General features: G+C 41.6%; 1 protein-coding gene across 1 annotated transcript in view; it reads right to left on the bottom strand.

Moving 5' to 3' along the window:
* Positions 1 to 25,722, bottom strand: part of LOC140206178 (alpha-actinin-1-like) — a 163,475-nt gene that overhangs the window by 49,827 nt on the left and 87,926 nt on the right. Inside the window, 3 exon segments of the mRNA XM_072274455.1 lie at positions 6,471 to 6,701; positions 9,262 to 9,354; positions 16,848 to 16,933. Coding sequence (XP_072130556.1) covers positions 6,471 to 6,701; positions 9,262 to 9,354; positions 16,848 to 16,933 — 410 coding nt within the window.

The following is a 25,722-nucleotide window of genomic DNA, read 5'->3' on the forward strand; positions in this document are numbered from 1 at the left end:
TCCTAACTTCTTCAATCCTTCCCTACAACTCAGGTCCTCCAGACAGAGCAACATCCTTGTAAATTTTCTCTGTACTCTTTCTATCTCATTTACATTTTTGCTGTAGGTAGGTGACCAAAACTGCACACAGTACTCCAAATTAGGCCGCACGAACGTCTTATACAACTTCTGGGAAGAATGTATAACTGCAGGCTCATGTTCTAAAACTGTCCACCAGTAGCGGTCATATGGCCACTGGCTTGGATTTGTTGCAGGTGAACTGCTGGCCATAATTAGTGACCTTCATTTTGCCACTTCACGCATTAGTGCATCAAATCAGATGATCCCCAGTCTCATCTCCAGAAATTTCTCAAATTGCATACAGTCCCCTGAGCATTTCACAATTACAATTTCTTGAAGTATTTGATCCTTGTGAATGCGCAAGGTAGCCATGTCATGTTGTTCCTTAAGGTTGTTATAGTCGGAGGATAACCTCCCAGTACCTATTAAATACACCCAATGGTGTGCATCTCAAATAGCCTCTGACAACCAACTCCAGTTCCTGGCCTTCACTACAAAGCCCGGCAGAACCGTTTCTACTGACAGGAGAAGCGGCAAAGGATGATTATTGGCTTTGGGCAGGTGGGGCTTATCAGCCGCGGTTGGCAGCTCATCTAGAAGGAAAGCTCTGATCTCAAACCTCCACTGCCTTGTGGCTATACCCACACCCGGGGAAGGCTTCAAGAGTAAACCCAAGAGAGAAAAAAATCTGGAGCTGGCAGTCCTACTTGGAGTTCATCACTGACTGGCAACTCCTGCGACACATCTGGCGCTAAACGGTATCAGTCTCTGCCATTCTTTTGGGCTCATAAGATGCCTAGAGAGGGGTAGCTTGCTACAAGGTCAACAGCTCCCTCTCCATTGCCCTGGCTTGTGTATCTAGACAGCTAGGACGCAACATCCATGGTCAACCCTGACTGACGGAGGCCTCATATTAAGTCTTACAAACTGGACAGAGATATCACTGGCTGCTTCCAAACATCTCTTTAGCCAGAGAGCGGTGGAATCTGTGGAATCATGGCCACAGAAGGCTGTGGAGGTCAGTCATTGGGTATATTTAAAGCAGAGTTGAATAGTTTCTTGAATAGTAAGGGCATCAAAGGTTATGTAGAAAAGTCAGCATCTGAAAGATCATGAGACCATAAGATACCGGAGCAGAATGAGGCCATTTGGCCCATCCAGTCTGCTCTACCATTTAATCATGGCAGATCCGTTTTTCTCTCAGCCCCAATCTCCCACCTTCTCCCTGTATCCCTTCATGCCCTGACTAATCATGAATCTATCAAGTTCTGCCTTAAATATACCCAATATCTTGGCCTGTGGCAACGTATTCCACAGATTCGCCACTCTTAAGCTCAAGAAATTCCTCATCTCCATTCTAAATGAACGTCCCCGATTCCCTTCTATTCTGAGGCTGTGTCCTCTGGTCTTAGATTCCCCCATCATAGGAAACATTCTCTCCACATCCACTTTACCAAGGGGTTTCAACATTTGATAGGTTTCAATAAGGTCCACCCACATTCTTCTGAATGTCCGTGAGTACAGGCCCAGAGCCATCAAACACCCCTCCTATAATAAAGCTTTCAATCCCAGGATCATTTTTGTAAACCTCCTTCTGAACCCTCGCCAATGTCAGCACATCCCTTCTTAGATAAAGGGCCCAAAAACTGCTCTCATACTCCAGTTGAGGCCTCACTAGCAATTTACAAAGCCTCATCATTAGAGCCTGTGGGTAGTGAGGGGTTGTAGGGGAAAGGGAAATACTCCAAGCGGGAATGTCCCTTGCACAAAATTGGCAAAAATAAGAAAGAACTACCCCGTTTCCACCCTTGTCAAATTTATACCCAACTCTCAATTGCCAATTGTTCATTTTAATTATTTTTATGTGTCACTTTGGAAACGTTTCACTATAAAAAGAATCTAAACACACAACTTACTGACTGTCATAGCAAATCTTTCGCTATGTAAGGATCACTTTTAGTTTGAGGGTTTAGGGGAAAAAGTTAGTGCACCAAGTATAAAAGTAGTATTAAGTGGTTTTCATTTGAGAAATCCCCAGATGACAATAAAATGCAGCAAGTAAACGGTGCACGTCAAGCAGAAACAGTTACTTCAACTTTTGCAAAAGCACTACCACAAAGAGCTATTCAGTTTTGGATATTTTGTCTCTTGTGTAAGAAAACTGGAGTTTGCTATTTACTAGGAACTTAATCACAGTCATAAACCATATAGTGACCAGAAACAGGACAAAATGCAGACTGGGCATCCTACTGAATATTGCAAAGTGACCCGGTTGCTGATACTCAAAGCCTTCCACCTACAAATGCATAAATTAGGAGATGGGATGTTCTGTTGAAATTGTATAAGATGTTGGTAAGGCTTAATTTGGAGTATTGTGTGCAGTTTTGGTCACCTACCTACAGGAAAGATGTAAATAAGGTTGAAAGAGTACAGAGAAAATTTACCAGAATGTTGCCAGGTCTGGAGGACCTGAATTATAAGAAAAGATTGAATTGGTTAGGAGTATATTCCTTGGAATGTAGAAGATTCGATAGAGGTTTACAAAATTATGAGGGCTATAGATAGACCATAAGACATAGGAGCAGAATTAGGCCATTTGGCCCTTCTGCCCTGCCATTCAATCATAATTGATCCTTTTTTCCCCTCCTCAGCCCCTCTCCCTGGCCTTTCCCCCATAAACTTTGATGCCGTGTCCAATCAAGAACCTTAAATGCACCCAATGACCTGGCCTCCATAGCTGCCTGTGGTAATAAATTCCACAAGTTCCCCACCTTCTGGCTAAAGAAATTTCTCCACATCTCTGTTTTAAATGGATGCCTCTCCATTCAAAGGCTGTGCCCTCTTGTCCTAGACTCCCCCACCAAGAGAAACATTCTTTCCACATCTACTCTGTCTAGGCCTCACAACATTCGGAAGGTTTCAAAAGGTTTCAATGAGATCCCCCCTCTTCTTTCTAAATATCAGCGAGTATCAATGCAGAGCTATCAAACGTTCCTTGTACGATAACCCTTTCCTTCCCAAAATCATCCTTGTGAACCTCCTCTGAACACTCTCCAATGCCAGCACATCTTTTCTTAGATTAAGGGGCCCAAATACTCAAGGTGAGGCCTCACCAGTGCTTTATATAGTTTCAGCATTGTATCCCTGCTCTTGTATTCAAGACCTCTTGAAATGAATGCTAACATCGCATTTCCCTTCCTCACCACCAACTCTACCTGCAAGTTAACCTTTAGCGTGTTCTGCACAAGGACTCCCAAGTCCCTTCGCATTTCAGATTTTTGGATTTTCTCCCCATTTAGAAAAAAGTCTACACATTTACTTCTACTACCAAAATGCATGACCGTGTATTTTCCAACACTGTACTTCATTTCCCATTCTCCTAATCTAAGTCCTTCTGCAACCTACCTGTTTCCTCAACACTAACTGCCCCTTCACAATCTCTGCATCATCTGCAAACCCAGCAACAAAGCCATCTATTCCATCATCTAAATCATTAATATACAGCAACACTGACCCCTGTGGAACACCACTAGTCACCAGCAGCCAGCAAGAAAATTCCCACTCGCTGCCCTCTATCAATCAGCCAATGCTCTAACCATGCCAGTAACTTTACTGTAATACCATGGGCTCTTAACTTGGTAATCAGCCTCATGTACGGCATATTGTCAAAGGCCTTCTGAAAGTCCAAATATACAACATCCACTACATCCCCTTTATCTATCCTACCTGAAATCTCCTCACAGAATTCCAACAGGTTTGTCAGGGAGGGTTTCCCTTGAAGGAAAGCATGCTGACTTTGTACTACCTTGCCCTGTGTCACCAAATACTCCATCACCTCATCCTTAACAACTGATTCCAACATCTTCCCAAATACTGAGGTCAGGCTAACTGGTCTATAATTTCCTCTCTACTACCATCCTCCTTTCTTAAAGAGTGGAGTAAACACAAGCAGGCACGTGAGGAAAGCTTCTTCACTCAGATGGGGGTGAGAGAGTGGAACGAGTTGCCAATGCAAGTGGTGCATGAGAGCTCGATTTCAGCATTGAAGAGAAGTTTGGATAAGAACATGGATGGTAGGGGCATAGAGGGCCATGGTCCTGCTGTGAGTTGAAGGGAGTAGGCAGTTTAAATGGTTTAGTGCAGACTAGATGGGCCAAAGGGCCTATTTCTGTGCTGTACTTTCCTAACACTATTAACTGAGGGGTTCATGGATCCCAGGTTGGGAACGCCTGGCATAAATCATGGGTGTGATGAACACTTTCCTTTTGTTTATTTGAGTACAACCCCATCAATACTGACACCTCAGTTAATTCACTTCCTTCCTGAACAGTCACAGTGAACTTCATCATTCCACATCACCTTTCTACCAATTCCTCTTTAACTGGTCTCAAAAGAACCTCCAAGACCACAAACTTGTCACAGGGTTTGTAGGCTTGCAAGCCTCAACAGCCCAGAGAACTATGTTGGTTGGGGTCAGGGCTTTACGCTTTGTCTCTTGGTAGGGTCACCCATGCCAAACAGGTCAAAGGGTAGAGGCCAATCTAAGAATGGTCCACTGGTCCTCCAGGTTCAGAGGTTCAGTTCAGGGTTAAGAACCCTGACTGGAAAAACAAAACTGTTATGGAAAAAGCAACGAAGAATCCTTCTACATCTGAGTGCAATGGTATTACTGAGTTTCCACTTGGAACTTGCGTGACTGACAGTAGTGAATACTGAGAGGAGGTTACTGACATGATGAAGGAAGCCCTGAACACCACCAGAGATGGAGGACCTTCACTGCTGCCCTAAACACCAGCGGTGTAATGGGCAGTAAGTAAGTTGTTCCAAAAGAAAACATCCAAATCAGGCTTATCCATGCTAATGCCAAAGGATCATAAGGCCAGAATGAAAAACAATCTGATCATTACACCCAGGCCATACTCTCTTCTTGCTGCTGCCATTAGGTACAAGATACCAGAGCCTCAGACTCACCAACAAGATCAAGAACAGTTACTACCGCACAACCATCAGGCTCTTGAATAAAAGGGGATAACTACACTCACTTGTCCCATTATTGAAATGTTCCTACAACCAATGATCTCACTTTAAGGACATTTTATCTCATTAGCTCTCGTTCTCGCTACTTATTGCTATTTATTTATATTGCATTTGCACAGTTTGTTGTCTTCTGCACTCTGGTTGATCTTTCATTGATTCCCATTGTAGTTACTACCCTATAGATTTGCTGAGTATGCCACAGGGAAATGAATCTCAGAGTTGTATATGGTGACATATAACGTACCTTGTTAATAAAATTTACTGTGAACTTTGAGACTCCAACTCTCCCCAAACTGCACAAGGGAACACCACTACCCACAGAACCCCTTCAGGATTCAGTACAATGGACACTCAACTACCTCTATTTCTCTAGTCACCAGAAATCCTAAATCTTAAAACGTTAGTGGGGGCGGGAGAACTGCCAATAACCTTTCTCAGGTGGTACGAGGAAGCAGGTTCACGGGTTTGACAGAAGTGAAACAAAAGACACTAATTACGAACTGGCACATTAACCATTTATTTACAAACAGTAAAACACTCGACCAAACATCTAAGCCACCCTAAATTACAAAAACAATGATACTAAACATTCAGTAACATTTCAAACTCAACAGGCACCTCATGAAATCTCCCCAAGTTACACAATTAAAAACTAACCATTCAACAAACAGATCCTTCACTAAGAGTGCATGTGGGCCCTCCTGTATTAGAATAGTTTCCCAATGGTTCTTCAGCACTGGTTGCAAACTCAGCCTGAAGCAGGCCCTGGGGATAAAGGAGAGAGACCGAGCCTCCCGCACCTGTTATTCTTATACCCCGAGGTGCCTGAAACCAGATACACAAGGTAACCAATGTGAAAGAGTTGCAGCAATCTTCAAAGGGGCCAACTGATGACTGGCACAGTAGAAAAGGCTTTCGACCAACAAGCAAGCATCATGCGCCCCTCCATGATGCAAGGGCAACTGGAGAAAGGTATTAAACCCACATCTCAGTCAATGAAAAAAACTATACCTCACATAGTAACTGATCAAGGAGGACACTGTTACATACCAACTGGACATCCTGCTACAAGTGTATTCTCGACCTACACTAGATAAAGAAGTTTCAACCAAGAAACTACTGAATGTGTTCTAACTGAAAAACTTTTATGCAGGAAAAAAGAATGATTTCAATAGAATATCAAAATACAAGCAGGACCCGTGGGTTTACAATCCAATATGTAACTGAATGAAGAGGAAGTTAAATTTGTAGTTAGCTGGGAGGAGAGAGGAACAAGAGAATGAAAACAGAGGAGCCAAATTTGCACAAGTCAGAAACCATAATTTACTAATTTCATCTGAGCTCAAATGGATAAAATCTTAAGTATTTCTCACCGAGACCATCTTCCCTTCAGAAGGCATGAATGCTGGCCGATTGCTGAGACGGAGTTTGGTCTGAAGGGTATTGAAGTTGATCTCCAGCTGACACTTCTCCTGTACTTTTGGAGGTTTGTGGACACGCCGGTAATCACGGAAGTCTTCTAGTTTTTGCTGCATGGCTTGCATTGTTTTCTCAGGTTCTCTGTTCTCCAGCCAGGGTTTGGTTTGGCGAATCCATTCCAACAACTGGAAACAGGAAAGAGAAGAAAATGGGAATGTTGATCATATGATAAATACTTAAAAATGCGAGGGGGGGGGAGCGCCAGGGGAGAGTTGTTCATGGATGTTGCAGAGTGAGAATTTCACACTGTACACTGTATGCATTTTCTAATATTAAATGGAACAATTGAACTTCCCCAGCAAAGTGTCATGGCGGTGAGAATTCCATCACCTTCTTTCCAATCTCCCTTCACTGACTTAAACAGCTAAATGAGAGCCTTCAATAATCAAAATCCTTCCTAGTGGAAATTAAGAGATCCAGGATGCGTTCTCAGAACCACATCTCCCTATTTTTTGCAAGAGGAGGTTATATTATTTTAAGCCAACAGACACAAAATGCTGGAGGAACTCAGCAGGTCAGGCAGCATCTATGGAAAGTTTAACGTTTTGGGCCAAGACTCTTTTTTCTTTAGGACTGGGAGGGAAGGGGAAAGATGCTGGAATAAAAGGGTGGGTGGGGGTAGTGAGGGCTGGAGGATAGCTAGAAGGTGATAGGTGAAGCCAGGCGGGTGGGAAAGGTAACAAGCTGGAGAGGAAGGAATCAAATAGAAGAGGAGATTGGACTATGGGAAAAAGGGAAGGAGGAGGGGCCCCCAGTGGGAAGTGATAGGCATATGAGAAAAGCTAAGACACCAAAAAGGAGAACAGAACATTATATTAATGTTTTTTTTCGAATTTTAATTTTTAGAGATCCATGTCATCAAGAAGGTCAGCATTTACTGCTTCTCTCCAATTGCCCCCAAAGTCAGTGGCTTGTTAGATCATTTCAAACTCAACCATGCAGATGAATTTGGAGTCACGCGCAGGCTAGCCCAGGTAATGGAAGATTTCCTCCCCTGAACTACATTCATGAACAAGATGAGTTTTAATTATATTCTACTAGCTTCTTATTTTTTTAAATAAAAGAAATTTAATTCTAAGCAACTGAATTTAAATTCCACAATTGCCATTTGGACCCAATACTCTGAATTACATGACTGATAAATGTCAGTGGATGTAACATTGAGGCTTTATAAAGCACCAGAAAAGCCGCACTTTAACTACTGGGAGCAGTTTTGGGGCTGTTATTAAAGAGAGAATGTGCTAACATTGGAGAGGGTATAAAGGAGGTTCACGAGAATGATTCCAAGATGGAAAGACTTGTCATATGAGAATGTCACTGGGCCTCTACTCACTGGAATTCAGAAGAATGAAGGCCTCGATAGAGTGGATGTGGAGTGGGTGACTCCTAAGGTGAAGGAGTCTAAGACCAGAGGGCGCAGCCTCAGAATAAAGAGGTGTTCTTTTAAAACGGAAATGAAGAGGAATTTTTTAGCCAGAGAATGGTGAATCTGTGGAATTCATTGCCACAGGTGGCTGTGGAGGCCAAGTCAATAGGTATATTTAAGGCAGAGGTTGATGCATGAAGGGATATGGAAAGACAACAGAGATTGGGCCAAGTGGGAAAGTGGATCAGCCATGATGAAATGGTGGAGCAGACTCCTTGGGTTAAATGGCCTAATCCTGCTTGTATTTGAGTAGGTGAATGCGTGTGCGTGCATATAAAATAAAACTGCAACCCACATGGAAGAGGTAATTAGCACAAATTATAAGATATATAAACATAATATAAAAATTCCATCTCCTTCCCTTCACATTAAATCAGGTGGTTTATAAATCCATCTGTAAAAGTGTAAATTAAGTGTAAATTAAGTCATGTCCTTTTTGTCTTAGCAAGTGCTTACGGAGAAAAAGCACCGGAAGGATTCGAATATTTAAAGACCTAGATAGAGTGGATGTGCAGAGGGTATTTCCTGCAGTGCGGGAGTCTAGGAGATGAACAGCCTCAGAATACAGAGGTGAGGAGGAACTTCCTCAGCCAGAGGTTGGTGAATCTGTGGAACTCATTACCATGGACGACTGTGGAGGCCAAGTCATTGGGCATATTCAAAGCGGAGGTCGATAGATTCTTGATTAGTCAGGGTGTCAAAGATTTTGGGGAGAAGGCAGGAGAATGGGATCGAGGGGGATAATAAATCAGCCATGATGGAATGGTGGAGTGGACTCAGTGGGCCAAATGGATTAATTCTGCTCCTAGTCTAAAGAATAAGGTCACGAAAAATCCAAAACAGGCTTGTGCATCATCTCCTGCACAATTTGGAGCTCAGTAACATTGGACGTGCAATAATATGGATCAGCAAAAATGACAGTTCAGCTGTCTTTTTGTTCCACAAATCCTCAATGTAAAATGAGCTAACTGAAATTGTTTTATGCTCCTGCCAAAGCCTTTTAATTGGCTGATGTGTAAAAAAAAAGCCTCTTGATGGATCAAGCCCAAAAACTAATCCATAAAATATGATCATTTATTGTTAAGAAATTTAAGACTACTAGCTACTTGAATTTGCTTTTGGTCTGGTTATAACATGATGATCATCCACAAAATACATTAAATACTTTTTAAAATGAACATGCATTCCTGTAGACTGTGCTCATTGCAAGTCATTCAGTAACAATTATTTTCCTTAAAGTACAAATGGGATATACATACATCGCTTGCCAACTTTTCATAATCTTCCATAAGGTGTTCGTTCTCTTGGTTAACTGCCAGAACTTTGCAGATCCTGTTAGCTGCAGTCTCGGCCTATCATGAAAAGATACACAGTTAGAGGTGCCAGAAAGCTCAAAATTGTGGAAAAAGTTATGCAAAGCTTGAACGGAATCACAGATTGGTGAAGTCGTTGGGGCACGTATTAAAAACATAGCTATTGAATGTTTATCAGAGAATATCGAGCAATTCCACGAGCAAACGTTACATATAGGACTGCCACTCTTCAGGTTATGTAGAAGTGTTGATGCTCACAATGAATTTAGCCCAGATTTAAAAAGTGGTATCAGTGTCATTTAAGCAGATAGAGATGGATCCAAGTGAAAAAAATTTGAGTGATTTGAAATGGAAGAAGTAAATCTATAGGTTTAAGATGTATGTAGAGCACTAGATTTGTCCTGGAGACAGGCAATTATAGATCTGGCTATTTAAGTATAAACATGCATTGTTACAATCAGTGTTATCTTAAAAATGCCATAACACATAAGCCAGTTCTAACTAACATGAGCATCATGATAGCGTGCAAATGAAACTCTCAATTTAATACAACTAAACCAAGCTAATGAAAACATGCCAATTGGTATTCTATTTCACTGGAAATAGCAAAGCAAACTTTAGTCTGTTGGTAAGGTTGGCACAGTAGAGTAGTGGTTAGCACAACGCTTTACAGTAGAGGCAGCTGTTGCCTATAATAATGTGCTAACAGCTACGTTACTGTGCCTCCTCTTGTATGTACATTGAAGTGCCTACATTGCACAATCCTTAATGCAAGAGTCCTCATTGCAGTACAGCATGAAAATTTGCTTTGCGCTCTTCATAGGGCCTTTATTTTTATTTTATTTATTTGTTGAGAAACTGTGCGGAATAGGCCTTCGAGCCCTGCTGCCCAGCAATCCTCCGATTTAAGCCTTCCTAACTATGGGACAACTTACAATGACTAATTAACCTACCAGCCGCTCTGCCTTTGAATGGTGGGAGGAAACTGGAGCACCCAGGGGAAACCCATGCAGTTCACGGGGAGAACGTACAAGCTCCTTACAGACAACAGCGTGAATTGAATCCGGATCGCTGGTACTGTAAAGCTTTGTGCTAACAACTATTCTACTTCCCAACTTTATTTTATACCATGGACTAATACCATTAAGCAACCCCAGCAGCTTCAATGCATATACAAAGGGTGGCATTGTAATGCACCATTATTATAGCCAGTGACCTGGGTTCACTTCCCACCACTGTCTGTAAGGAGCTTGTATATTCTCATCACCACATAGGTTTCTTCCAGATTCCAAAGACGTACGGGGTTAGTAGATTTAATTGGTCACATGGGTAAAATTGGGCAGCAAGGGCTCGTTGTGCCAGAAGGGGCAGTTACCGTGCTGTATCTCTAAATAAGTTGCATGCCATCTTGGACAATGTCTCTCATCCACTACATAATGTACTGGTTGGGCACAGGAGTACATTCAGCCAGAGACTCATTCCACCAAGATGCAACACAGAGTGTCATAGGAAGTCATTCCTGCCTGTAGCCATCAAACTTTACAACTCCTCCCTTGGAGGGTTAGACACCCTGAGCAAATAGGCTGGTCATGGACTTATTTCCTGGCATAATTTACATACTTACATATTACTATTTAACTATTTATGGTTTTATTACTATTTAATTATTTATGGTGCAACTGTAACGAAAACCAATTTCCCCCAGGATCAATAAAGTATGACTATGACTAAGTTAAAAAGCATTGACTAGTTGCCAGCTCACTATTTCAGAATGAATTTTAAGAAAAAATTTTTAAAACAGGATGATGTCTTCTGTTGCATTTTTTTTGGTTTATTTCAGAAACAATTCATGCAGTAAATCAAACCACAACCTTCAAAAACTGTTAAGAGAGAAGATGAAGTGGTGAGAGAGGGGCATACTGGTCCAAAAACCATACACTCACAAGAGCACGGTGCCATATCATGCATGCCCAAGGGACAACAGAGAGCGAAAATCAGTAAAGGGAGAAATTCTTTATACCTGTTACACCGCAAAACAAAAGTAAAGGCAGAACAAAAGCAGATGAGAGTGGGGTCATCACTAATGGAAACAAAGGGTCTACACAGGAAAAAAAAAGACAGCAATGGATGACAGGCGAAAACAAGTTTGAGACTCTTGTCATAAAATTAAATGTAAAGAAACCATTTTTAAAATTCAATGCTATCCTTAGGGTTAACAAGATTGGAAATATGCACAGAATGACTTGAATTATTTCTTGAAGACATCGTTTTATTCTATAGATTAAAAAGTAGATGGATGCAAATCAAATTTTGAAGCTCATTTTAAAATTATATCCTTCAAGTTGTCCTCAAGGAACTGCTGAGCATCCTGGCAACTATTTGGAGAAAATTAATGAAGGCCAGGAAAAAACTAACCACCTGTATGTATGGTTTTATTTATTATAGAGCTAACCATTTCTTACCCTGCTGAATCAACATCCAATTGAATATGGTGTAAAATATAGGACTGGAGGATATCAATATACAGTGGATTCTAGTTAATTGGGACACACTGGAACCAGTAGGTTGTGGCCCAATTAAGTGGCTGCCCCATTAGCCAAAGTTTCATGGAAATAGTTAAAAAGGACTAAATAGTTAAAAAGGACTATAAAAAAGATAAGCTACCATTTAACTAAGTAACAAATTATGTATTTAAATGAAACACAAAACAAATTAGAACACTATCAATATTTTTTTCACTGCCTGTTACACGCTAGCATTCAGGACAGCAATGAAGGTCCTCCATCTCTGGACGGTGTTCAAGGCTTCCTTCATTGTGTCAGTAGATTCCTCTCAGTTTTCACTACTGTCAGTCATGCAAGTCCTGGGTGGAGGCTCAGGAATACCGCTGCACTCAGATGTAGGGTTCTTCATTGCAGTTTCTGAAACAGTTTTGCTTGACCAGTCAGGGTTGCTAGCCCTGAGCTGAACCCTTGAACCTGGAGGACCAGTGGACCACTCTTAGCATGTCCTCTACCCTCTGACCAGGTTGGCTTGAGTGAGCCTGTCAAGAGCCAAAGCATAAAGCCTTGACTGCGAACAACAGAACTCTCCAGTTCATTCAGGCACGCAAGCCTCCAAACCATGACAAGGGTGATCCTCTCGGACAGGCAGTATTACTACAGTATGATAAACTTTGTAATGGTTACTGACAGAAGAATTCATCGAGTGTAAACTGCTGTGTTCTTCTGATTGACTGTAAATAAGCAAAATCAGTGCAGACATCTAGTGCAGATAATGGACTGCCTTCATACGATGCTTTTGACGACTACATCCATCATTCAAGATGATTGCCTTCCTGCATGAAGTAATATTGTAATCCAACAATAAATTACCTGGCATCTTGTGTAGTCACTAGCTCAGATTCAGATTTGCAAAACACAACATTTCTGTTTCCTGCATCTTCGAGCCCGAATGCTCAAAACTGCAGTGAGCAAAACAGTCCTGAATTGTCTTGCTGCTTATTTCTCACCAACTATCACTATCAAACTGTGCTGGTAACTGGTTAACTCCAAGGCACAGCTTTGGAGGGTTAATGGCACTTAACGGCGGCTCCTTTGCTTGCATCTTCAGAAACAGCTCTATTTCCACTGTTAATATCTTTATTTTTCCTTTTCAGGGTTCTTTTGAAGACCCTGACCTGGAGTTACATGCAGGCTTCGGTTCTTTGCGGGAATGGGACCCATTCTCGGGGTTCCATGACTGGCCGTTATTCGACATGCCAAGGGTTTGACCTGAGAGTCTCGCTCATGTTTGGAAGCCTATGATTTCGGGGTGAATCGAGGGTCGGTGTCACAGCAGGAGACTCGTGTGTCGTCGGGGAGGCTGGAAAATCTTTCGCTGTGGGCCCGAAGTCTTCACAATCTTCGGACACAGAGCTCGAAAAGAGCGACGAAACGGACTTTTAACATTGTAAACCAGCGGGTTGCTGTTTTGTCTCCCCCTCACTGTGAAAATGGGGGACACCTCCCTCTCCCTTGCCAGGGAGAGAGAGAACCTGTGGTTTGTCGAATGTCTGATGAAATCTGAAGCCTTTGTGGTAACTTTGGTCTGTGTCTTTGCTATTGCTTAGCACACACTTGGGCTCCGTGATGGTACTGATGCGCCTTTTGTTTGCTGGTGGGGGGAGGGGGGATCGTTGCTTGCTGCCGCTTACGCGCGGGGGGGGGCACCGGGGAACTCTTTGGGGTTCTCACGTTTAACTGTCATTCATTCTTTGGGGCACTTCTCTGTTTTTGTGGATGTTTGTGAAGAAAAAGTATATCAGGATGTATATTGTATACATTTCTCTGACATTAAATTGGACCTTTGAACACTCACTTCCTTAGCTGCTGAAGTCCTTTGCTTCAATTACTTTGAGAATGTGGTTTACCACTTTTGCGCAATACAAAGGCTTTAAATTTTTTTAATGATTTCCGTATCTATCTACCAAGGATGTTGCACTGGCAGACAGAAATTCCAGCTGGATGCTTCTCATTCCACATTAGAGTGTGCTGCACAATTATCAGAAGTAAAAGAATTTTGCTTGATTTCCTCTGTAGCTCAACAACAACTTCTTAAAAATTTCAGAAGTCATCCACACATTATTAGCATAGTACTCGAATGGTAAACTATCCAATCTTAGCTCCTTAAAGCACCTAAGTTTAACACTTTTATAACCAGTTTCTTTATTTCAGTTGCTGACATATTTGCACAACACAGTTATGCAAAGAATTCCTTTCTTTTAACCTGCCAGTGTTCTGTGTTTGTATCATGGTACGATAAAAAAAAAGGTCTGTTTCATCAGCATTGTAGATATCATCTGCACAAAATTTTTGAAGTTGGGGATTTCACAGATCTCCGTATTTCTGCACTTGCAGTATCAGCACTACCTTTTTCGCTGTGTGCTTTCTTGAATTTATTGTGGTGCCTAAATTTCCATCGAGACAATCAATCATCTGTTGCTTTAAAATCTTCATGACCCAGCTTCATGGCTAGCTCTTCAGACTTTTTAACATTGGTTCCACTGACATGCACACCTCATCCAGCTACAATAGAAAACCATTGACTGATGGCCTCCAACATATAAATCCTTATCTTCACACTTCCGTTTTTGGTACATTCCCTGTTGTCCCTCACGCATTGTCCATTCTTCTTGCAGTTTTTCTTGCTGATGCATCATGTGGGAAATCATAGATTTTAGCACTCCCATTACCTCTGGTAGTTGACGGTGAGCGGTGTTTGGTCCAGTAGGGTTAATTTTTCGGTTAGTGTCAAATCTTTTCGTGGCATCGTGGCAAAAGTCTCAAGTATTTTTGTTAAAGACAATAATTTAAAAATCACTGCTTTTTGAGTTGGCAGCCGACGGCCCAAATGGATAAAAGTAATACAAGGAACACGCAACTGCCACAACTCTTCACTCTACGGACAGTGTAGTGTCTAATGGCCACAAGTACACGTGACTGTCTCTCTCCTGCCCTAATTGAGCAATAGAGTGTCCCAAATAAAGGGAACTGCTGGCTACTTTCTCAACTAATTTTTGTTTTCTAAGAGTTACCTCAAATAAACAGCTGGCCCAATTAACCGATGATCAATTAACCAGAATCCACTGAATTAGAAAAACATTGACAAAGAGAGCTCAGTTTGTGTCCAAAATATGAGAAAAGACAACACTTAACTGGTGAAACACTCACTGGAAACCATCTCCATGTACAGCACAGTAGCGGTTAGCACAATGCTTTACAGTAAGTGACCTGGGTTCAATTCTCGCTGCTGCCTGTAAGGAGTTTCTACGCTCTCTCCGTGACCATGTTCCTCCAAGTGCTCCAGTTTCCCCCCAACTTCCAAAAATGGACCAGTTGGCAGGTTAATTGGTCATTGTGAATTGTCCTGTGATAAGGTTAGGGTTAAATTGGGGGATTGCTGAGTGGTGTGGCTTGAAGGGCCAGAGGGGCCTATTCTGAGCTGTATGTCAATAGATAAATAAATAACTGAAATTTGATTCCTTCCTTGAAAATCAAACTCGTTTTCTTAAGAACGTCATGCGGAGCAGTGTGCTGGAGTTCATCTCGTTCTGATTCTGACAAAGTAGATCAAACTTAATAGTTCAGTATTATGGTCATCCATTCATAAAATGATTTCTAAGTATACTTCATAACTTTTTTCCCAGCACTACACAATATAAAGGTTAATATGAAATTTAGTTTTCTGGAATTATGATTTGTATTCCTGAACATGGGAAAATAAAAAGCTTCCAAATGTAAACTGCAGATACATAGCAAAAATTCAAGTACTGAGATTCTAGTTAAAAGTTTGGAAATTGGGACAAAGTAGTGAAAGACTATTTCAACAAGCCAGTAGAGTAGCTGGGAAAGACATGCAGACAACATCAATAAATTCAGATGTACTGTTGTACAAAGGGAAAGATAAAGAGGACAAGGGTTGGCTTGAGGTAGTCAATGGGCTTAGCTCAAAATATTCCTGCTTTAGAACAGTTCAATTGCATATAATAACAGCAAGCTAACTTACACTCAGTGGCCACTTTACTGGGTACACCTGCTCATTATTGTCTAATGTAACAATCATGTAACAGCAACTTAATGTATAAAAGCACGCAGACATGGTCAAGAGGGTCAGGTGTTGTTCAGACGAAACATCAGAATGGGGAAGAAGTACGATCTAAGTGACTTTGACTGTGGAATGATTGTTGGTGCCAGACAGGGCGGTTTGAGCATTTCAGAAGCTGCTGATCTCCTGGTATTTTTACACACAGCAGTCTCTGTAGTCTATAGAGAAAAAATATCCAGTGAGTGGCAGATCTGTGGGCAAAAGCACCTTGCTAATGAGGAAGATCAGAGGGGAATGGCCAGACTGGTTCAAGATTACAGTAACTCAAATAACTCAAAAAATTACAGTAACTCATGCTTCAACAGTGGTGTGCACAAGAGCTTCTTTGAACACACAACACGTTGAACTTCAAAGTGGGTGGGCTACAGCAGCAGAAGACCATACCGGATTCCACCAGTTACCTAATACAGTGGTCAATGAGTGTATATGCGTACTACATAACCTTAAAAGTGACACTAGTCAACCTATAGAAAATACATTTGCACCATATACAAAGAAATATCAAATGTGTATCACCTCACAATAAGATACGAGCACCGCAGAAGACCAAAAGCACGCAGGCAGAGAGAATGTTTGCATGAGGGCAAGAGCTCACCTTTTGAGCACCCGAGAAGGCATGGTAGTAGCAGGAAACGTAAGTCATAATAGCCTTTTCGTCTGGCCTGAGAGTGCCTACAATATCTGTGCAGAGAGAAAGTCAGCAGAGTAAGGTTGCATCATGCCACAAGCAGAAAAAAAAACTAGTACTCTCATTGTACGGTATATGCAAGAGCACAGGGGGCAGCATCATGCCTGGAACCAGGAAATTTTAATATCTGAAGGATAGCTGAAAGAGAAGCGTGAGATCAGTGCTGCAGGAAGAAGGGGGCTCCTTGATGACATGGTACCTTCTGCGCTCCTGAAAAGGCATGGTAGAAGCAGGAGACATAGGTCATGATAGCCTTCTCGTCAGGACGGGCAGTGTTCACAATGTCTGTGGGTAAAGAGAATTATTAGAGGCTTCTAAATCAACATCTAGCACAGGTTATTAAATACTTGCATGCTTTTATCCACGGAGCAATCAAAATGTACAAATCTTACCATCAAGACACTTACGATTTCATCGACGGTAAATGCAAATTGGCACACTTACAACGTTCTACCCCACAAATCTATTTGGGGCCCACAAAATGTTCTATAAATACATGCAAAACAGCTGCATTTTTCCATGACCAAAAAAGTACAACATACTGATGAAAAATGAACAAGTGATACACTGGACTCTATAACTGAAACTGATTGACACTGTTAGTTATGACCAAAGTAAAAATGGCTGGAGTCACTTAGCACTTTAGTGTAAGGGTCTTATTAGGTGCATTGAGAATCAAACTTACAAAAATTAGCGAAAATAATGAAAAGAAAACTTCCAATAATACAGCTACCAGAAAACACAATAATAGCTCTGTACTTATTCTTGTTCAGTGTGAACTGTTGGTGGCCCCCATCGCTCTCCCTTACCAACAATCAGCTCCTTTTCTTTACACCAGGACATACAGTACTGCACCCACAAAGTTAACTTAAGGCTACACATGAATTAGAATATGATGCATCCCAAAATGCAGTTATAATCATATTACAAAATAAACAGAGCTATTTACCTTAAATAGTGTGCAAACAATATATACATACTTACACAGCTCCATCACTACAGAAATGGAATATTCCACCTTGCAGTCGGAAAAGGCACCATATCAAGACAACCTGAGCCCATCAGCTCAGTTTAGGGCCCATTGTGAGAGTATATGGGGACAGACATTGAAGTACATGCACTCAGCATAATGACAAGATTGTATGCATGTGCGTGTCAGCATGTGTGTCCATCTGTGTGTAGTGTGCTTACCGAGTGCTATCAGTCACAGACACCAAGGCATTAGGTTTTCAGAACACTTTTGTCAAAAGGCATAAACTGCCATTGTGTATCTAAATCTATAAACATTGTGCAAAATATCTACCAATATGTACTCTGCAGTACTTTCTGCTTTCTACAGGAATTGAAGGGAAATTTTCATTAAATAAGTTTGTTTAATCTAAACTCTAAAGCCTCTAGTATAATAGATCCCAATTAGATTAATGACAAAATTAATTTAACAAAACAAGAAGAATTTTGCAGGTGCACTAAGACATTAGTACTTCAAATATTGTCTACTGACACTTTAAATCATTGGTCATCTATTAAATTCACCCACATTAAAAAAAATTATGTTGGAACAAAAATTACATACTTAAATATATGGAAAAGGAATAACTGACCTTGACAAAAATATACAATTATACCCAAAACTGTTGCACCACTCAGTGAGTTTGCGTTCGTTACGTGCTGTGACTTATGATGTGGGCAATCATGGTCTTTCCATGACCATGATTGTTCTTGGCAATTTTTTGTACAGAAGTGGCTTGCTTTTGCCTTCTTCTAGGCAGTGTCTTTACAAGATGGATGGCCCTAGCGATAATCAATACTCTTCGGAGATTATCTCCCTGGCATCAGTGGTCACATAACCAGGACTTGTGATATGCACCAGCTGCAAGTGCTACACCTGCCCAAGGGTGACCTGCAGGCTAGCGAGGGGAAGGAGCACCTTACACCTCCTTTGGTAGGGAAGATTCTGCATCCCACCACTCCACTGAGTGAAAAGGTCCACTTAAGAATAGGAAGTGTCAGAAACACTCAGTATCTGTGGAAAATGTTTCTAAACTATGAAGGAGAAGAAAAAAATACTAGGTGACATGAGGGAAGCAGAAAGGATGAAGCCAAAGGTATGAATCGCAGAGATTTGTTTAAGGTGAGTGGAGAAACGTTTAGGGGAGGCATCAGTAGTTTTTTTTTAAATACGGAGAAAGGAGGGTGGCTGGTACATACTGCTAGGATGGTGGTAGAGCCTGATACAACAGTGATGTTTAAGAAAAATGAAGGGCTATGGACTATATTGGAGGGAAGGATTACATTGGTTGTGGAGTAGGTTTGAACAACCCGGGACAACATTGTGGCTCGAAGGGTTGGGACATTGTTTCATTTGGCCATATACTTGCATATGGTTGAAAGACAATAAACTTGAACTATTTTACATTTTAGGTCATTCTCCCACTTTTTCAGCAATATTGCATTCTCTTGACTTTCCCTAACAAAGTGCTTTCAACCTGACACAGTGACCATTTCTTTCCACAGATGTGAGCTTGACCTGCTGAACACGGCACTTTTAAAAACTTGAGAACACTAGCATTTAAAGTTTTCAAAGATTTTCACATTCACAAATTTGAGTCTATTCCAGTTTATAGACATAGTTTATAAGCACATTTGCACAAACATGTAAAGAGTAAGATAAAACAAAAACAGAAATATGGAAGTTAACCTGCATTTTCTACAAATATCCAGGCATACGACATTACACAAGAATGAAACAGAAATGTATTACATCATAATTAAATAAGGAAAGAATAAACTCCTTTTAAATGTGGTTTAAAGAACTATAACTTAATTACATTATCAATTCTACTGGACTACAGCAACCTGCACCAAAAGCACAAATCTGTCCTGCCTTGGAGTCTCCAGACAGCTGTTTTTCACTTTTTTGCCTCAAAGATCCGAATAGTCCAGTGAGATCACCATTTGCAAATTCTGCCAATTAATGGGAAAATATAAACTCTATGCTTGGCTCTTGTAGCCACACCTGTTACAATTTCACTGAAAAGTTTGGGCCTTCCTGCTGTGGATTGAAGATTCATTATTTTGGCAATATAGATGAAAGGAGTGTGTTTTTTTAAAAAAATTAAACAGGAAACTGTGGTTTGAAATTATAAAATGTTGGAACAGCAGAACATCATGAAGGAAGTAAAAATAACGTTAAGCTTAACATCCACTTTCAATACAAAATCGCTTCCCAAAATTCTTACAGTTGAAAGCTAATTTAATGCAAACACCCACCACCCCAGCACTGATCCCTGCATGCCACAAGATTGCTGCAATGCCGTCAACAATGTAAAGTAGCTTTAGGTTTGCAGACGAGCTTAACAGTCTTCAAATCAAACGGAAGTCAGCTTTCCCAGCCATACCCAAAAATCACGGACTCCAGAATGTCTTTACTTACAAAGGTCCAGGGGAAAAAAAAAGCAGTTTCACATTCCAGTGGAACTCACGAGCCAAATCTCATCCTTGCCTGGCATCCAGGACTGCATTTCCACCTACTTAGGCAGAGTAACAGTTTGGCACAAACTAGATGGGCTGAAGGGCCTGTTTCTGTGCTGTAGTGCTCTGTAATTCTGCTAATCAAACATCGCACAATACTTTACAGTACAGACAACCTAGGTTCAATTCTCGCTGCTGTCTGTAAAGTTCTTAATTTTCTACCCCACGACTGCGTGGGTCTCCTCCAGGTGCTCCAGTTTCCTTCCACATTATAAACTGCCCATTGATTAGGCTAGGATTAAATTAGGGATTCAACCAACACACATCAAAGTTGCTGGTGAACGCAGCAGGCCAGGCAGTATCTGTACGAAGAGGTGCAGTCGATGTTTCAGGCTGAGACCCTTCGTCAGGACGGTGTGGCTCGTAGGGCCTATTCCCCATTGTAGCTCAATAAATAAATAAATAAATAAACTGAGAGGAATCAATTATGAGTCTACTGGGGAAGTCACGTTTGGCTAAGTTAACATATGTATAGTGTATACACATGGACGATTTAAAAGCTGGGCAGATTGAAAAGGTCAGGGTGACAGGGCCAGCAGAGAGGGAGAGGCCAGTTCAGCTCCCTGCTCTGAGATTTACTCATCTCTGCGCTGAACTGAGGCAGTGGCCTGCGACTAACCGGCTCCTGAATCAGCTGCATTGATGACTTGTTTCGTGTCCACTGACTCACTTTCATGAGATTCATGGCACCAAAACAAAATCAAGCCTGGGACACTGAGACTGCAACAGGCAGTGATGTAACACCAAACATGGAAACGGCCTCATTCTATCCAAAACAGGGACACGTGATCAGTGCTTGTGCCCCATCTCTTCACAAAGGAGGGTGTCCTAGGTGTCTTGTGGTTTGATTGATCTAAGTGCCAGGCTGACTTGGAAAGGTCAGGTAAGGACGAAACGGGGTAGTGGGGTCCAGAACCAGAGCATTTCAAGTCAACAGGGCCCAGGTCCTAGAGTGAGTAACGACTCGATGTTTGGATAATTTAAGCCCCAGACCAGATGGCTCAAAAAGGCAAGATATCAGAGCCAAAGGCGAGGGTTTTGGCCATTACCAATCCCTGTTCCACAACGCTTACTCAGCTCTGTGCTGAACTGAGCTGCAGCCTGCTCCAGCTGCTCGGGGCCTCATATCTGTGGACTCCCTCTTGTTCTTTTATTGTTTTATTGTTTGCATGATTTGGTTTTTTCTCTCCTCTGCACATGAGTGCTTGTTTTTTTTTCAAAATTGGTTCTTTTGGGTGTCTTTGTTCTGTGGCTACCTGTAAGGAGGTGATTCTCAAGGTTGTATAAAGTATACATACTTTGATAATAAATGTACTTTGAACTTCATTTCCTTTTTGATCAGTTTGCTCCAACTACCAGAATTGATAAATACTAAAATCTGGGGGCGGGGAGGAATAGCTCACTAACTAAGTATAAGATTTTGCTACAGCTTTACCGTTCATTCAGTAAACAGAACAATTTAACCTTTTAGCATCACGTGTATACACTAGAACATGTTTGTACTTGGCAAGGAAACATCTGCCCCTTCTTCGCCTAATAGCATCCAATTCCTACACTAATGATGTTCACAGTTTACTGAAGTCAGTTTAAAGAGCTTCCTGCAAGTGCTGGGATCAATAACTCAATTTCCGAAAAGATTCTTTTTGTGGAGTTGACTTGCTCCACAGGCTGCATTCAGAATGAAGGACCAAAATTATTAGACGGGCGGTCTTTCTGACACAAGTAACAAAAGAATTTCCATGTCATCAGGCAAAGACAGATTAGAAGAATGGGCAAAGAAGCTGCAAATGGAATACAGTGTCGGAAGAATATGGTTGTGCACTTTGGAAGAAGAAATAAAAGCCTAGATTATTTTCTAAATGGAGAGAAAATTTTAAATTCTGAGGTGCAAAGGGTTTTGGGAAGTCCTTGTGCAGAATTCCTCAAAGGTTAATTTGCAGGTTGAGTCAGCAAATGCGATGTTGGCATACATTTCAAGAGGTCTAGAATATAAAAGCAAGGATGTAATGTTGAGGTTTTATAAAGCACTTGTGAGGCCTCACTTGGAGCATTGTGAGCAGTTTTGGGCCATTCACCTTCGGAAAGGATGTGCTGACACTGGAGAGAGTTCAAAGGAAGTTCACAAGAATGACTCCCGGATTGAATGGCTTGTCTTATGAAGAGCGTTTGATGGCCCTGGGCCCGTATTCACTAGAATTCAGAAGACTGAGGGATGCGCTAATTGAAACTTATCCAAAGGTGAAAGGTCTCAACAGAGTGGACATGGAGAGGACAGCCCCTATGGTGGAAGAGTCTAGGACCAGACAACACAGCCTCAGAATAGAGGGGTGTCCATTTAGAACGGAGATGAGGAAGAAGTTCTTTAGCCAGAGAATGGTGAATATTTGGAATTCATTGCCATAGGTGGCTGTGGAAGGAGTTAGGTAAATTTACGGCAGAGGTTAATAGATTCTTGATTGGTCAGGGCATAAAGGGATACAGGGAGAAAGGCAGGAGATTGGGTCTGAGAGGAAAAAAATCAATTAGCCATGATGAAATGGCAGACAAGACTCGATGGGTCAAATGGCCTAATACTGCTCCTATATCCTATGGTCTTATGGCCAACTACCCTAATTCCTTAACAGCCATGTTTTTGCTCCACTAGTAACTGGATTGCATCTACAACCAGAAGTTTTTGTGAAATCCTCATTTTTATTGGTAGAAGTACACTGCAGACTGGCACAATAGCATAGTGGTTAGCACAAGCTCTTTATAGTGCCAGTGATCGCCAATCAGTGTTCAATGTCTGCCACTAAGGAGCTTGTATGTTCTCCCTGTGACCACGAAGGTTCCCTCTGGGTGTTCCGGTTTCCTCCCACATTCCTAAGACAAACCGGTCAGGGTTAGGGATAGTAAACTGTGGGCATGCTACATCTTTCTGGTTTCCTCCCAAATTCCAAAGACCAGAGTTAAGGTTAGGGTTAGGAAATTGTGGGCGTGCTATGTCGGCACTCGAAACATGGCAAAACCTGGGGACTGCTCCCAGCACAATCATCGTTGATCTGTTTTGACGCAAATGACACATTTTACTACATGTGACAAATAAAGCTAATCTTAAAAATCAGTCTCAACATCACAATCAAAGAGCCACAAGCAAGACCACTGCAATAATCTGGAGGTGACTTCTTAGAAACAGTGTCAACAATTCAACGAAATGCCTAAATAGTTTTGGCAGCGCTGCAGAGACAAGGCACATGTACACATACCTCCTATCACCATAAATATAAGCCACATGGGACACAGACCTCACATCAGGAATAAGATGCAAGTCTCAGCTACTCACTTATCTGCTTGCTTGTATCAATTCATCAGAATGAGGAGAAAAATGCAACTGCCCCAGTGCAGTGGAATTGGGTTGAAAGAGAGAATAAATCAGCCAGGATGAAATGGCAGAGGAAACTCGATAGGCCGAATGGCCTAATTCTGCTCCTCCATCTCATGGTCTACATGGGGTGAGCAGAACAGGAACTATTGACCCCACAGATGACGATGACTGTGACAAGCTGGGTGGTCTTTAAAATTTGTGCCAGAAAACTCGTGCAAAGCTGCACTTAGGAAAGCAGCAGCCCAAGTTTGGGCTCAAGTTCAGGAGAGCGGCAGTCTACCTGGATGGAAGACCGACTTTACTAGATCAGCAAGGTGTTCAACTCATTTTGTGCAGGAGTACCCTTATGCAACAACTATGTTTTTCTTATTTTGTCCCGACGATGTAGGAAAAATATATTTTTTTTAAAAGTGCTTGCTAGTTGCACATTCCTCTCAAAGGACACTTCCCACCCATGTAAACTGGTTCCATTTCCTCCCTGTCTACCATTAATAGCTACCAGATTTCACTCATATTTTTTGCCTGTCTCTAAAAGAACAAAATTTGGAAAAGGTGCCAAGGCAGGGTCAGTGGCTCTGTCTTACAGACCAGAAGAGGGAAGAGGAAGAGGGGGGAAAAATTACCTCTTCTTTCATTCCCTCCTCTAGCTCCCTTCTTACCTCTTCTCCTCACTAGCCTATCACCTCCCCTTGGTACTCTTCCTCCTCCCTTTTCCCCACTCTCCTCTCCTATCAGATTCATTCTTCTTCAGCCCTTTACTTTTTCTACTTACCACCTCACAGATTCTCACATATCCCCCTCCCCCAAGCACCTGGCTTTACTTAACACCTTCCAACCTGCACCCCTTCCCCTCCACCCACTTCTTATTCTGTTTTCTTCCCCCTTCCTTTCCAGTCCCGATGAAGGGTCTCAGCCTGAAACATCGACTGTTTACTCTTTTCCATAGATGCTGCCTGGCCTGCTGAGTTCCTTCAGCATTTTGTGTGTGTTGCTTTGGATTTCCAGTATCTGCAGATTTTCTCATCTTTGAGATTCTTCAGATGCTGGAAATCCAGAGCCAAACACACAAAATGCTGGAGGAACTCAGCAGGCCAGGCAACATCTATGGAAAACGGTAAACAGTTGACATTTTGGGCCGGAACCCTTCATTGGGACCTTCTGCAGAACCTATTGTGTACGTCAAATTGTAATTCAAGTGTACAGCTCTACCTCGTGTCATAGGCCCCCTCCTTTTTTTAAATATATAAATGGAGTTGAAGCTGTCCTGAGACTCCCAGGAACCAATTTCATAATTATAATGAGGCAGCTAAGACCGTTGTTCTCATGGGAGTGTGGGAAAAGCAAGTGTTTGCAGGATCTGTAAGCTGTAATGACAGAGCAGGAAGTTGGAAGTCAAGGCTGGAACTTAACCGTAAAGGACAATACTGCCAAATGAGAATTGCTTTTCATCAAAATCTTTCAATAAATGCAAATACCATGAATGCAAACATATGGAATTTCATTGTGTTAAGAAACTCTATTATAGAAATAACTTCAGCAATTTAAATACTGTATGCTTCTCCTAGTTTCTGTTGTCTGTGATTCTACTTTTAAGTATTTAAGAAAAACTTGGATTTGATTCATGTTGAGACATTGGATCCTAACAAACCAAAAGCAAATGTTCACTGCACACAATGCTGTTGTAGCTGCAATCAGGATTAAGGTAAATACACCACCAAAAAGTATTTCTAATATGTATCAATTCAAAAATTGGGGCGGCAGGATCGCATAATGGTTAGCTCAAATCCTCACAGTAGAGCAACCTGGGATGTGGAGGTGGGGGTGTGGGGAGCGAGACTGGGGATTCAATAGCTACCCTCAAGATCTTGGTCATTATTTAAAATTTTAAATACATTACCCAAGTAGTAAAGGTTTAAAAATTAACTTCCTGCTACTTTTCTCACAAACCACTGCAGTTAAGAGGCTAATTACTCAGAGTAAACCTTCATACGAAAATTAGATTTTTAATCTAGATTTCTGCAGGAAAAAAAACACTGGGTGGAGGGGTGCCAAGAAGCCCTCAAGAGCAACAAGCACGAAAAGGCCCATTAACTCTCCTGAAACTGTACTGAGACAACTATTTGCATTTCTGTAGCTGAGGCTCAAGTTCTTTCCGACATTCCCTACTGGTAAAAAGAAT

The sequence above is a fragment of the Mobula birostris genome, chromosome 12 (genome assembly GCF_030028105.1).
Source record: "Mobula birostris isolate sMobBir1 chromosome 12, sMobBir1.hap1, whole genome shotgun sequence".
In the NCBI taxonomy this organism is placed as follows: Eukaryota; Metazoa; Chordata; class Chondrichthyes; order Myliobatiformes; family Myliobatidae; genus Mobula; species Mobula birostris.